This window comes from Cricetulus griseus, chromosome 8 (genome assembly GCF_003668045.3).
Source record: "Cricetulus griseus strain 17A/GY chromosome 8, alternate assembly CriGri-PICRH-1.0, whole genome shotgun sequence".
Lineage (NCBI taxonomy): Eukaryota > Metazoa > Chordata > Mammalia > Rodentia > Cricetidae > Cricetulus > Cricetulus griseus.
In genome coordinates, this window is record NC_048601.1 from 98475273 (window position 1) to 98489922 (window position 14650).

At 45.1% G+C, this 14650-nt stretch overlaps 1 protein-coding gene across 1 annotated transcript; it reads left to right on the forward strand.

Moving 5' to 3' along the window:
• Positions 1-5362: 5362 nt before the first annotated feature.
• Positions 5363-6821, forward strand: Gimap5 (GTPase, IMAP family member 5). Its single transcript, XM_035449059.1, has 2 exons — positions 5363-5390; positions 5947-6821. The coding sequence occupies exons 1-2, from the start codon at positions 5363-5365 to the stop codon at positions 6819-6821; spliced, it is 903 nt and encodes a 300-aa protein (XP_035304950.1).
• Positions 6822-14650: the final 7829 nt, after the last annotated feature.

The following is a 14650-nucleotide window of genomic DNA, read 5'->3' on the forward strand; positions in this document are numbered from 1 at the left end:
CTAAACATTTACAGACTGGGGGAAAAGCAACACAGAAAACTCAAGAGCTAACCAGCAGGGGGCAGTGTTTGCAAGACATGGACAACAGTTACGAAGTAGTTTCCAATTCTTTAATTCCTTCACTATATTGTTTAATTTTTTTTATAATTCTTTCTCTGTCTCTCCCTTTCTACTTCCCTCCGTGTATGTGTGTGTGTGTTTGGTGTGTGTGTGTGTACTTGTATGTAAGCATGTGTGTGTACTGGAGTTTCTGGGACTGTCCTCAGGTCCTCTGGAAGAGCACCAAGCATTCTTAACCACTACAGCATCTCTCAGGCCCTATGTTTCTTTATTATTTCACAGGCATGTGTGTATCAGCAGCGGATAGATAATCAGTTCTCTCGGGATTTGTCTAGAAATCTTATGTTAAACTTGTAAGGACACACTGTCAAAGAAACAGCCACAACAGTGTGGTTGGGGGAAAGGGCTATTTCCATGACATAGAGCTACAGTTTTGAGCTCCAGGCTCTCATAGAAGTGATTTGTGCTGTTTTGCTCTGTGGCTGCAGGGGCCTGGTTTCTATTCCACCCTGCAGACAGCTCCTTTGCAACAGAATATACCTTTGCTTTGAAGGCCGGCACCAGAATTCTGCAGTGAACAATGACCAAGAAAGAGTTCCAAACAGCCACAGGCTTTGACTGCAAGGAAGAAAGGGAGCTGTAGAGGACTGGATAGGCAGGACCTGGGGCAGATAATATTTACTCCTATAAAACACAGGGCTTTCAGACCTGGGGTAGATAATATTTACTCCTATAAAAAAACACAAAAAACAAAAACCACAGGACTTTCAGGAACCAACCAGAAAATGCCTGTAATTTAATGGGGGAAAAAACCCAGCTATGAACATGAACATGCAGGAGTAAAGGCATCCATTTATCAGGCCCAAGTAGATGTCATTTCCTGTGAGTCCTGAGAGCAGCAAAGGCCTGGGTTGGAGGCTTCTTTCACGTTGCCTTTTCCCTAATGTACAGACAGCTGTGGCTCACGTTCCACAGGCTTCTCTCTGTGGCTCGGACACATAAGGATTAGCCTGCAGGTGTTAAGGCTGCAGAACATACCTTCTCTGTCAGGCCCAGTGGAAGCTCCAAAACCTTCAGCAGCTTGCCTTTCTTGTGTATGGAGTATTTATAAAATACCCGCAGAGTCAGCTTTGAAAGCTGGCCTTGGGTGGAACATGTTCATGACGCACCCGTGTATATTATTTCTATTTTAGAGCTGATGTTTATTGATTGGCAAAAAGAAGACACTCTGCAGCTTGTTGTGGGTTATTTTGATCTCACTCTAACTTCCTTGAGACTAACAACAGAGTCCGCTTAGAATCGGAGGGCAGAGCTAGCTGACCAAATTAGCCATAGGGGTTTTGGAGGAAGGAGGACAGATAGACACAGGAAGTAGTGGGGAGGGGCTTAGGAGATTCTGGCATCTTTTGGATCAAGGAAGGAAAGAGAGAGGAGGTCACTGGTCACTTCTCAGCCGCTTCTCTGGTCATTGAGGTTCTTACCCTGATATCCGACTCCTGAGTTTTATTGATAAAGAATAGTTAGATAAACACTTCGGTAGCTAAAAGGAGAAATGCCTTCTATTCAAAGGCCCTCACCTCACTCAATGTAATACCACTACTACCTCAAAAGTTAAAGTTGTATCATAGAAGGTTTGTGGAAGTCAAGCCTGGCTTTCCCTGCAAAATGCTATTTTTATGTGTTACTCATGTCCCACTTTCCTCCGTAGACTTTCTTAAATTATCTGAACTTGGGATTGGAGGGATGGCTCAGTAGTTTAAAAAGCCCTACCATTATCAATAATTCCAGTTCCAGGGGATCCAGCAGGCCTCTCTGGCTTCTACAAGCACTAGGCATGTACAAAGGGCACTTGCATACATGTAGGTAAAGCTCTCATACACAGAAAATAAAAACAAATGAATAAAAACAATTATCTGAACTCAAGGAAATGGGTCACCAGAAAGGCTCTCCAGAGAGGAGACCTGGCTCACCCCTTGCAACCCTGAGCCCAGCAGGTGCTTGTTGCTTTGCCTAAGTCAGACCTTTGCTTGGGTAGTTAGCTCCATGGGTTCTGAGGAGATGAGATCTGCCCAGGTGAGAAAAATCTAAGCTTTGACCTCCCACATTCTCCCCAGAAGCCAGGGTAGCATCGCCTGGCTCTAGCATGTTGCCTGCTGGTTTGCCCAGCGGACCCTGGAGAGCCACTTTAGACAGGAATAGTAGGTGCTGGGGAGAGGCCTGCTGTGTGCCTGGCCCAGAGGGGAGAAGCTAGAGGCTTGGAGTGCCATGCCTCAGGGCTTCTCTATTCTCTTAGTCCTGTAGAGAACGTATTCTTCACAAAATCATCTCAGTAGTGCTGGCAGTGAGGGTGGGGCAGGAAAGAGAACTGGTTTTTATTCATTTTTTTTTAAATCAACCTCTTCCTCTTGCTGCTCTCTTCAGTCGCCCTCTGAGCACTGCTTTGCCTAGAAACATCACTCTTTCCTGTGCTCCCCTGGACATCTCTTCCTCCTCCTGGCAAACAGATTTTGTGAGCTCCTTTCATAGCTCTTGTATTTTCATGAAGACATTAAAACCCAGTGTGAGAGGCTGCCTAGGACAGGAAGGTGCTCCAAAGTGTGTAGACCTTGAATCAAAAGATCCTCCAGCGTCCACCAGGTAACAGGGCTTGTGTGTGTGTGTGTGTGTGTGTGTGTGTGTGTGTGTGTGTGTATGCCTCTCCACTGCTTACCCTTGACTCTACCAGTAACAATTAGTGTCAACCTGAAGGGCAAGACACTTGATCTCTTTACTAACTTTAGGAAGAGTTGTGGAGGCCACAGCATCTTGTGCCCTGAGGGCTTTTAGCCTGTCTGTGGAGCATGAGTGAATTTTTCTCTCTCAAGCTGACAAGCCTAATACCCCACTTGGGACTCAGGGGAGGGGGACTCTTAGAGATTCTGTTTCCTGCCAGGAGTTTCCAAGGAGGGAGAGGAATGGGCAAACTTCCTTAAGTAATTTCTCCATGGCTGCCCAGCCAGGCTGTGTTAAGTGTCTGGAGGCTAGAGAGGAGCCAGCTGGAGGGAATCCACTCTTCTTGGCAGGGTATCCATACTTCCTGTGGCCTGAGAAATTAGTGTTGGGGCAGAAAGATGGAGCATTGGTCTCACGAGTGATTGAAGTTCTCACACTACTGATCATCCAGAAGGAACCCCAACCCCCCTTAGGACCATTTACTTCATCCAGTCAGGTTCAGGAGCCCATCCATGGGTAAGAACTGCCCTGAAGCTTCTGCTCCATAGCCTTGCGTCCTCACCGCAGGAGAGCAAAGGGGCTTCTCATATCTTCCTCTATCGCTGTAGGAGAGCAAGGAGCATCTCATATTGTCTTCTATTGCTCTCCACCTGAGTTTTTGAGACAGGGTCTCACTTGGTTGGCTGGATTGGCTAGAGGGATCTAGATGAGCCCCAAGGATTTGCCTGCCCCTGTGTCACTTCCTCCCTCCAGTGCCAGGGCCTTGGATGAACCCAGTTACACTCATCTCTTAGGTGGGTTCTGAGAACACAAACTCTACTCGGCAGATGTCTATTGAAACAAGGTCTTACTGAATCTGGTGCTCACCAATTGGCTGGACTGGCTTGTCCCATCTCCCATCCCCTAGAGTTTTAATCTTATTTCTTTCCCATTACTTTCCTTTTTCTATTCATAGTGATGGACATGAGGGAAATGGCTTTCATTTTAAAGATGGAGATGGATGTCAGGTTGCCACTTGGGTTGATCTGTTCACATAAAGCATTTGTTTTTTGTGTTTTGGATGAAGTAATACTAAAAAATCAGTCAAAGCAACCAGAATGAAGTTATAGGCAGTAAAGACTGTTCTTGGAAATGACCCCCATGACACTTGCACCCTAGTTTATCTTCATAATAGCATGCCATGATTTTCTGACCATGTTTTTAAGGTACTGTGGTAAAGGATATGGGAAAGAATGGTATAATTACTGTTGCCCGATGAGACTAAGATAATCTACTCAAGGCCAATGTTTATGACATTTCCACAGTGTTTCCAAGCGTGGCCTGCACCTGATCTCTTCTCTAGTCTCTTCCAGTCCTGCACAATGCCATGGAGTGCATCCTCGGAGGGGCATGGGGAAGCTCTTCCACTTTTGCTAGCTCTGAGGTCCAACCAGGGGCAGGAAATACCTGCTGCACACCCACCGATCCTTCCACCAACTACTTAAAAATGAGTGGCAGAGCTGATGGCTGTGAGGTGGGTGGGGCTGGTGGATGGCTGGCTCCCAGTGGGCTGGCTGAGGGCACAGTGCTGTCCCAAGAGGGTGGTGGCTTAAAATAAGATACCCCAAAGGGGACAGAAAAGGTGACAGTCATTTTACTGAAGGAGTGTGGGTTCCCACTAGAGGAAGCACGGGAGAGGGAAATGTGTAAGCATTTGAGACAGTCTCAAACCTAAAGAAAGCTCCGGCCCTTGCTTTTGTTCCTCTTTTTGATCAGGCTGGATCTGGAGACAGCAGCGGTTTGAAGCACTCACTTTGGGTGCATGACCTGCCTGCCACCTGTTGCTTGGCCAAAGGCATCCTATGAGTAGTCCTGCCTGAGAGAGTAGTCAGCACCTAGGGGCAAAAAACAGCATGCAGGGAGGAAAGGAAGGGCCCTGGAAGAGAGATGCCCTCAAGGTGTCTGCAATCCAGGACTGAGATGGAAACAGAGACACTGTGACCTCAGGAGCACAGCACACTAGTCAGTCACCTCAGGACTTTGCTTTTCTTTCCCTCTGCTTCCTGGGCACATCCCACCACTCCCCAACCTGGCCCGACAACAGAATCCTACTCCTGGGTGAACAGCCAGTCCTGGTTTGCCCAGCCCTTTCCCAGTTTGGACAGAGAAAGCCCTGTTGTCTGGACTCAGCTAAGCTCCAGGCAGAGCAGGAGGACCACTGCCATGGAACAAGGGAAGAATTACATTTGTCTCTTGGAGATGCTGGGCGTAGAGAGCAGCCTCTAGTGCTAGGTTCCCAAAGAACCCAGACAGCCATGTTCTCAGTAGAAATAACTGACCAGCTGAAGTGACTGTTATTGTGGGTACACAGCCCACTTTCGTTCTGCCTGTGGGCTGAAGAAAAGTCCTGGTGACAATGTCCATGTGATCACATGACATGCACCCTTTTCTTGGGTCTTTCTGCTTTGAGTCATTTAGAACTACCTGTAAGTATGTGTGTGACTCCATCAGTTCTTTCTCTTTGGCTTGATTTCCCTTCCTACAAGATGATGTGTTTGGTGCTGCATATTATATTCAAATCTTCGCATATTTTCCCTTCCAGAAACAAGAAATGGAAACTCTTCAGATAGTTGTGAAAGGTACCTTCCCCGAAGGTAAGAAGGCTGCTGTGGGTGGAACTGTTTTCAACTGTCAAGGACCACTGCTCAGTGCCTAGAAAGGGACAAACCTCCCTCCAGGCACCTACAGCAAGGCAAGTGTGCCACCAGATAATTGAACGTATTAGGCCATTAACTGTCAGAGTCTCCAGAGCAAGGGCAAGTTCCCCAAGGTAATAACCTGCAGTTGTGTAAAACAGAGACCAGGGAGGGTGGGAGGAGATGAAGATAAGGGGACAGATGAACAGAATGGCCAGGCGGAGATTACCCTGAGCATTCTACATTGGCTTACCACTTCATGCCTAGACAGAAAGAAGGTCCTGATGAATGGTAAAATTGGATTGGTGAATCCCCAGGGGAAAGACGCCTTGGACTCTGACCATCAGAAGCACTTTATCCCACAAGTCCGGAGTGTGGTGGTATGGGGTGGTTAAAGCAGAGGGAGGGAGTACTGATTGGTTTGCACTAGTTCCTGTCAGTTTTGTCTTCTTCTTCACCAATCATTTTTTCACACCCGAGCCTCCCTTTACTCCCAAAGGCAGAAAGAAAGATGGCTGCACCCCAGGATCACCTCCACTCAGGATCCTCCTGGTGGGCAAATCTGGCTGTGGGAAAAGCGCCACAGGGAACAGCATCCTCTGCCGACAAGCATTCGAGTCCAGGCTCAGAGCCCAGTCAGTGACCAGGACCAGCAAGGCAGAGATGGGCACATGGAAGGGAAGGAGCTTCCTAGTGGTAGACACACCACCCATCTTTGAGTCAGAGGCCCAGAACCAAGACAAGGACATTGCAGACTGCTATCTGCTGTGTGCCCCGGGACCCCATGTACTGTTGCTGGTGACCCAGCTGGGACGCTTCACCGCCCAGGACACCATAGCCGTCAGGAGGGTGAAGGAGATCTTCGGGGCAGGAGTCATGAGGCACATGATCCTCCTTTTCACCCACAAGGAAGACCTGGCCAATGAGACCTTGGATGAGTTTGTGACCCACACTGACAACCACAGCCTGCGCAGCCTGGTCCAGGAGTGTGGGAAGAGGTACTGTGCCTTTAATAACAGGGCTTCTGGGGAAGAGCAGCAGGGGCAGCTGGCAGAGCTCATGGCCCAGGTGAGGGCGCTGGAGCAGGAGTGTGAGGGCTCTTTTCACAGCAATGACCTCTTCCTTCATGCCCAGGAGCTCCTTAGTGGTAACAACAGTGAGCGCCAAGAAGCCTACAGGTGCTACCTGGCCAAGGTGAGGCAGGAGGTGGCGAGGCAGAAGCGGGAGCTGGAGGAGCAGGAGGGCAGCTGGGTCCTCAAGGTGCTTCTCAGAGGCACAGAGTGGATGGCTGTGCACGCTGGGACTTGTGCTAGTTTTGTATTGTCAGTACTAATATTCCTTGTTATTTTTCTGCTCATATGTTTTAATGTGTGATGCTCTGTACTTCAGAGATGTTTCTAAAGCACCATGCCGGGATGCTTTGCTATGAGCATAACCTTCAGAAAACCACTCTGCTGGTCTGTGAGACGTTGCTACTCTGAGCCTCTTCTTTTTCCCCCGTTAGAATTCCTATTTGCATTAGGCAAAGCTCACAGAGTCCTGTGGAGCAGGAGCAGGAAGGATCAGAGGAACCAGAGGGGTCAGGGACACCAACAGAGAGAACACAACCCACATAACTAACTGACCAGGATTCATGAGGGCTCACAGAGATCAGGGAGCCAGTAGCTGTCTGACCTGCAGGTTCCCTGCATATATGTTACGGCCAAGTAGTTTGATGTTCTTGGGGGATTCCTGACAGCGGGAGTGGGGACTGTCTCTGACTCTTCTGCCTGCTTATGGGACCCTTTCCTCCTACTGGGTTGGCTTGTCTAGCCTTGATATGATAGTGTGTGCCTGGTCTTATTGTAGCTTGTTATGTGATTTTGGTTGGTGTCCCTGCTCTTTTCTGAGGGGAGATGGGGGGTGGATCTAGAGTGGAGGGGAGGTGGTGGGGTAGGGGAGGGAGAGGACACTGCGGTTGAAATGTAATTATAAGAGAAGAATAAAAAATTAATTTTAAAAAAGAAAAGAATTCTGGTTTGGTCCAGGCTTCTATCCCCAGCTCTAAGCATGTCTGCTCTAAAACTTTTCCAATCTCTTGGCTAATGATGGATTCAGAAGAGAGCCTGAAGCCCATGCTAACCAATGAGAAGTGAATAAGGGTTTCTGGGGGAGGAACAACAGTTTCTCCTTACCAGGGAGAGGCACAGGAAGAAACAGTCTCTCTCATTTTGCTCTGAACACTGTTTGATGAGATGGAGGAAACCCGAGCTCCCCCAGGGCCTGGCTCCAAAGCTGCCCAGTTTCTATATTGTCACATATGGTAGCCAACAACCTTCCCACTGTGTGATTTGAATTCCAAGTCTCTTTACACACACTTTAAAAATTTGAAGTAATGGTGGGTGCAGGCAGGTCTGAGGCACTCGCTCTCCAGGTGGAGGAGAGCAGGACTGGACTGGCACAGAGATGTCAGCAGACTCTGGGTTGCTTGGTCCTCAGGGCTATGGTGTTTTATATCATTAGAGTCAGCTGTGTATTGTTTAGAACATTTTCATCTAGCTTACAAGAGCTTTGGGCTTTATTTTTCTCCTTTTGCCTTTAGCAAGGTTAAATAACAATAGTATATAAAATAATGTTTGGACTCTGGGAACTCCTGTCCTGGGGTTTGCAGGCAGGTCGACTCGGCCCCTTGGGCAGAAGTTTCCCAGAGTGGGCAGGCAGAAGTTGGGCCCAAGTCTGGGGCCAAAGCAGCTCACCTTGACCCATCAGAGTATCGGTGCCAATTGCACCCACCTGAAGAGAACACTGGACCCATACACACCAGGAAAGGAAGTGACACTACCTATACCCACTGGAAGAAGAGATGGGAAGATGACAATATAAGAACACATCCAACAGCAGGAAAACCAATATGATACCACCAGAGTCTAGGTACTCTACACCAGCAAGACCTGGACATCCCAACACAGATAAAGCAGAAGAGAGCAGCCTTAAAAACAACTTCATGCAGAAGATAGAGACCCTAAGAGAGGAAATGAGAAAATCCTTCAGAGAATGGAAGAAAAGACAAACCAAAAGATGCAAGAAATCAAGGAAAGCCAAGGAAATATAATCAAACAGCTGAAGGACACAGTTCAAGACCTGAAAACTGAAATAGAGACAATAAAGAAAACACAAACTGAGGGAATGCTGGAAGTGGAAAAGCTGAGTAAACAATCAGGAACCACAGATGCAAGCATAACCAACAGAATACAAGAGATGGAGACAGAATCTCAGACACTGAAGATAAACTAGAGGAAATAAATTCATCAAGCAAAGAAAATCTTAAGTCCAACAAATCCTTAATACAAAATATCCAGGAAATATGGGACACTGTGAAAAGACCTAACCTAAGGATAATAGGTATAAAAGAAGGTGAAGAAACCCAACTCAAAGGTGCAGAAAACATAGTCAACAAAATCATAGAAGAAAACTTTCCCAACCTAAAGAAAGGCATGCCGATAAAAATACAAGAAGCCTACAGAATACCAAATAGAGTGGACCATAAAAGAAAGTCCCCTCATCACATAATAATTAAAACTCCAAACGTACAGAATAAAGAAAGAATATTAAGAGCAGTAAAGGAAAAAGGCCAAGTAACATATAAAGGCAAACCTATCAGAATTACACTGGACTTATCCATGAAAACTCTGAAAGCCAGAAGGACCTGGATGGATATTCTACCAACTCTGAGAGAACACGGATGCCAGCCCAGACTACTATACACAGCAAAGCTTTCAATCACTATAAATGGAGTAAACAAGATATTCCATGATAAAACCAGATTTAAACAATATGTAACCACTAATCCAGCCCTACAGAAAGTTCTGGGAGGAAAATTCCAACCTAAGGAAATTAACTACACTCTACATAAACATAGGCAATAGATAATCCCACTTTTCGAAAACCCAAAATAAGAAGCAGGGTAAATCCACATACAATACCAATACCAACAACAAATCAAAACCAAACAAGAATAAACACTCAATAGACCTTAATTTCCCTCAATATTAATGGTCTTAACTCGCCTATAAAAAGACACAGGCTAACAGATTGGATACAAAGAAAGAATCCATCCTTCTGCTGCATACAGGAAACACACCTCAAATTCAAAGACAGACGTTACCTCAGAGTAAAGGGTTGGGATAAGATATTCCAATCAAATGCACCCAAGAAACGAGCTGGGGTAGCTATCCTAGTATCTAACAAGTTAGACTTCAAACTAAAATCAATCAAAAGAGATGAAGAAGGTCATTTCATATTCATCACAGGAAAAATCCATCAGGAAGAAGTCTCAATTCTAAACATCTATGCCCCAAATACAAAGGTACCAACATTTGTAAAAGAAACATTATTAAAACTCAAATCACAAATAAGACCTCACACAGTTATAGTGGGAGACTTCAACACCCCACTCTCACCACTGGACAGGACCACCAGACATTAACGTAACAAAGAGACAAAGGAACTAACAGAAGTTATGGCCCAATTGGGATTAACAGACATCTATAGAATATACCATCCAAGCACAAAACAATATACCTTTTTCTCAACATCACATGGAACCTTCTCGAAAATCCATCAATATAATCCACCATATAAACAGACTGAGGGAAAAAATCACATGATGCCCAAAAAGCCTTTCACAAAATCCAACACCCCTTCATGTTAAAGGTCCTGGAGAAATCAGGGATAACAGGAACATACCTCAACATTATAAAAGCAATATACAGCAAGCCGACAGCCAACATCAAATTAAATGGAGAGAAACTCAATCCAATTCCTCTAAAATCAGGTACAAGACAAGGCTGTCCACTCTCTCCATACCTCTTCAGTATTGTACTTCAAGTTCTAGCTAGAGCAATAAGACAACAAAAGGAGATCAAGGGAATACAAATCAGAAAGGAAGAAGTAAAATTCTCACCATTTGCAGATGATATGATAGTCTACATAAGTGACCCGAAAAACTCTACCAGGGAACTCCTACAGCTGATAAACACCTTCAACAAAGTGGCAGGATACAAGATTAACTCAAAAAAATCTGTAGCTCTACTATATACCGATGACACATTGGTGAAGAAAGAAATCAGAGAAGTATCACCCTTTACAATTGCCACAAACAACATAAAATACCTGGGGATAACACTAATCAAAAAAGTGAAAGACATGAACTGTAAGAATTTTGAGTCTCTGAGGAAAAAATTAAAAAATACCAGAAAATGGAAAGATCTCTCATGCTCTTGGATAGGTAGGATCAACATAGTAAAAATGGCAATCTTGCCAAAAGCAATCTATAGATTCAATGCAATCCCCATCAAAATCCCAACACAATTCTTCACAGACCTTGAAAGAACAATTCTCAACTTTATATGGAGAAACAAAAGACCCAAGAAGCCAAAACAACCCTGTACAATAAAGGAACTTCCAGAGGCATCACCATCCCTGACTTCAAGCTCTATTACAAAGCTATAGTCCTGAAAACAGCTTGGTATAGGCACAAAAATAGACAGGTAGACCAATGGAATAGAGTTGAAAACCCTGATATTAACCCACACACCCACGAACACCTGATTTTTTGTCCCGCGCTATATTCTCGCCGGCAAGAATCACACAGGACATTCGGATCCTTCTGCAGGAAAGCTTTAATGCATCTTGAGAGAGGAGAGCATAAGCTTACCAGAGCGGAGACCCCGAGCCAAGAATCCCGTCCCCTAATAAAGGCTGGCAGCCCCGCCTGGGACGTGTGGCTTCAGCTCCTCAGGCCATATGAGCCACGGGATAGGCAGAGATCAAGGAAATGGAAAATTACCCAGCGCCTGCGAAATAATTTACATTCAGTGCCTGCAGGCACCATCATTGTAATGGAGAATGCAGGGACGGCTCCCTACAATTTTTGACAAACAATCCAAATTTATATGCTGGAACAAAGAGAACATCTTCAACAAATGGTGCTGGCATAACTGGATGCTGGCATGTAGAAGACTGCAGTTAGACCCAAGCCTATTGCCTTGCACAAAACTTAAGTCAAAATGGATCAAAGACCTCAACATAAATTCAGCTACACTGAACCTATTAGAAGACAAATTGGGAAATACCCTTGAATTAATTGATACAGGAGACCGATTCCTGAACATTACACCAGTAGCACAGACACTGAGATCAACAATTGATAAATGGGACCTCCTGAAACTGAGAAGCTTCTGTAAGGCCAAGGACATGGTCAACAAGACAAAATGGCAGCCCACAGACTGGGAAAAGATATTCACCAACCCCTCATCTGACAGAGGGCTGATCTCCAAAATATACAAAGAACTCAAAAGCTAGCCACCAAAACATCAAACAATGAAATTAAAAAGTGGGGTGCAGAACTAAATAGAGAATTCTCAACAGAGGAATATGAAATGGCTGAAAGACACTTAAGAAAGTGCTCAAAATCCTTGGCCATCAGAGAAATGCAACTCAAAACAACTCTGAGATACCACCTCACACCTGTCAGAATGGCTAAAATAAAAAATACCAATGATAACCTATGCTGGAGAGGATGTGGAGAAAAAGGAACAATCCTCCATTGCTGGTGGGAGTGAGAACTTGTAAGACCACTCTGGAAATCAGTATGGCGGTTACTCAGAGAAATGGGAATCAGTCTACCTCAAGATCCAGCCATTCCTCTCTTGGGTATATACCCAAATAGTGCATGTTCATACAAGGACATATGTTCAACCATGTTCATAGCAGCATTGTTTGTAATAGCCAGAACTTGGAAGCAACCTAGATGTCCCTCAACTGAAGAATGGATAGGGAAAATGTGGTACATTTATACAATGGAGTACTGCTCAGTGGAAAAAAGCAATGGAATCTTGAAATTTGCAGGAAAATGGATGGAACTAGAAGAAACCATCCTGAGTGAGGTAACCCAGTCACAAAAAGACAAACATGGTATGTACTCACTCATATATGAATTTTAGACATAGAGCAAAGGATTACCAGCCTACAATCCTCTTCACCAAAGAAACTAGGAAACATGAAGGACTCCACGGGATAAAGGAATGGACCCCAGGAATGGGAAGTGACAGGAACTCCTGAGCTAATTGGGAGCATGAGGGTAGGGGAGAGGGAGCTGCCACAATAAGAGCAGGAGAAGAGGAGAGGAAATGGAGGAGCTGAAATGTTGAGTTGGGGGAAGAATAGAGGAGAGAGAGCAGGATGAGAGATACCATATTAGAGGGAGCCATTATAGGTCTGAGGAAAGATCTGGCACTAGGGAGATTTCCAGAGACCTACAAGGATGACAGGAACTGACAATCCAGGCAATGGTGGAGAGGATAACCTAAACACCCTTCCCCTAAAATGAGATTGATGACTACTTTTTATGCCATCCTAGAGCCCTCATCCAGTGGCTGATGGAAGCAGAGACAGACATCCACAGATACACACTGAACTGAACTCTGGAACTTAGTTGAAGAGAGGGAGGAATGAAGATCGAAGGGTTCGGTACCAGGTTGGAGAAACCCACAGGAACAGTTGGCCTGAACAAGGGGGAGCTCATCGACCATGCTGTCTGTGAGGCCAGTACAGGACTGATCCAGACCCCTGAACATGGATGTCAATGAGGAGGCCTCCTCACTCTAGGGGGGGCCCTGGTAGTGGATTAGTATTTTTCCCTGGTGTAAGAAGAGAGCCCATCCCATGTGAAGGGATGCTCTCTTGCCCTGTACACATGGGGAAGGGCCCAGGCCCAGCCCAGGATGATGTGGTGGGCTTTGCGGAGCCCTAGTTGAGGGCCCTACCCTGCCTGGGGAGTAGAAAGTGGATGAGGTGGGGGGTATGTCAGGTGTGGGGGAGGAAAGATGGGGGTGAGGGGAGGGAGAGGGAGAAGGGACTTACATGTGAAACAAGCTTGTTCCTAATTTGAACTAATAATAATAAAAAAGACCAGACAGACATTCATAAGAAAGAATAAGTCTCTGTGTAATTATTTGGGAGCTGGGTGGTGGATTCCCCAAAGAGTAAAAGAGAGAAAAAAAAACAATTACAGGTTTGTGTCTAGGTCCTCTATTTTATTCCATTGATCTGTGTATCTGGTTTTATGTTGATACCATATTTTTGGTTTTGGGGGTGTGTTACTATTGTTGTTACTATGCCTCTGTAATATAAATTCAAATCAGGTTGGTGATACCCCCTAGCATTGTTCTTTTTCTCAGATTTATTCTTTAAATATCTGGAATCTCTTTCCTTCCATAGGAATGATAAGATTTTTTTTCTATTTCTTTGAAGAGTGATGCTGAATCTTTCACAAAGATTGTATTGAATCTATAGGTTGGTTTTGGCAGTATTGACATTTTAACAATATTAATTATTGCAGCTCTTGTGTATGATAAATCATTTCATCTTCTGTTTTCTTCATTTTTTTCTCTGTTTTACAATTTCCATTGTAGAGTTCTTTCATTTTCTTGGATAGCTTTATTCCAAGGTATTCCTCTCACTGATCCTGGAGCTGCCTTTTCCACTAGCCTGGCTGGCCAGAGAGGCCCTGGGATCTACCTGTCTCTTTTCCCCTCCAGTTCTGGAATGTACACCACTAAGCTTGGGTTTTATATGGACATGTGTTTGGCAAGCACTTTACCTAGGGCAAGGGATAGGGGGTTGAGCTACTGCCATGGCAACACAAGGGTCCAAGGTTACAGAAGTGAGACTGTGACCAGAGGTGGGGGGTACATACATGAGATAAACTTTGAGACATAAATAGGTGTCTTGTTAACAGACTGGCAAGTGAAGACTTGGAATGCTTTTCTTAGTTACCTTGGTTGGACATCTATGACTCTGATCTTGAGCAAGCTGTAAAGTTTTAAACTTATGCTCTACTTTGTCTAGTTTGAATTTGCTTTGAGGGAAAAGTGAGCTAATTATGTGTAGTTAGTCTGAACCAAAAGGAACAAAGCAGGCTTTTTTTAAAATCATTTTTTTATTTGAATTAGAAACAAGATTGATTTACACGACAATCCCAGTTTCCTTCTCCCTCCCATCCTCCCCTGCCACCCCCCCCACTAAAACCCTACCTATCACAAATCCTTTCTTCTAATCTACACCTGACTCAACCTTTCGGCTCCCTCATGACCTCTGTGTCCTTTCTCTTCTTCCCTTCTCATCCTCATAGCTCCCCCCCCCCACTTCCCATGCTCTCAGTT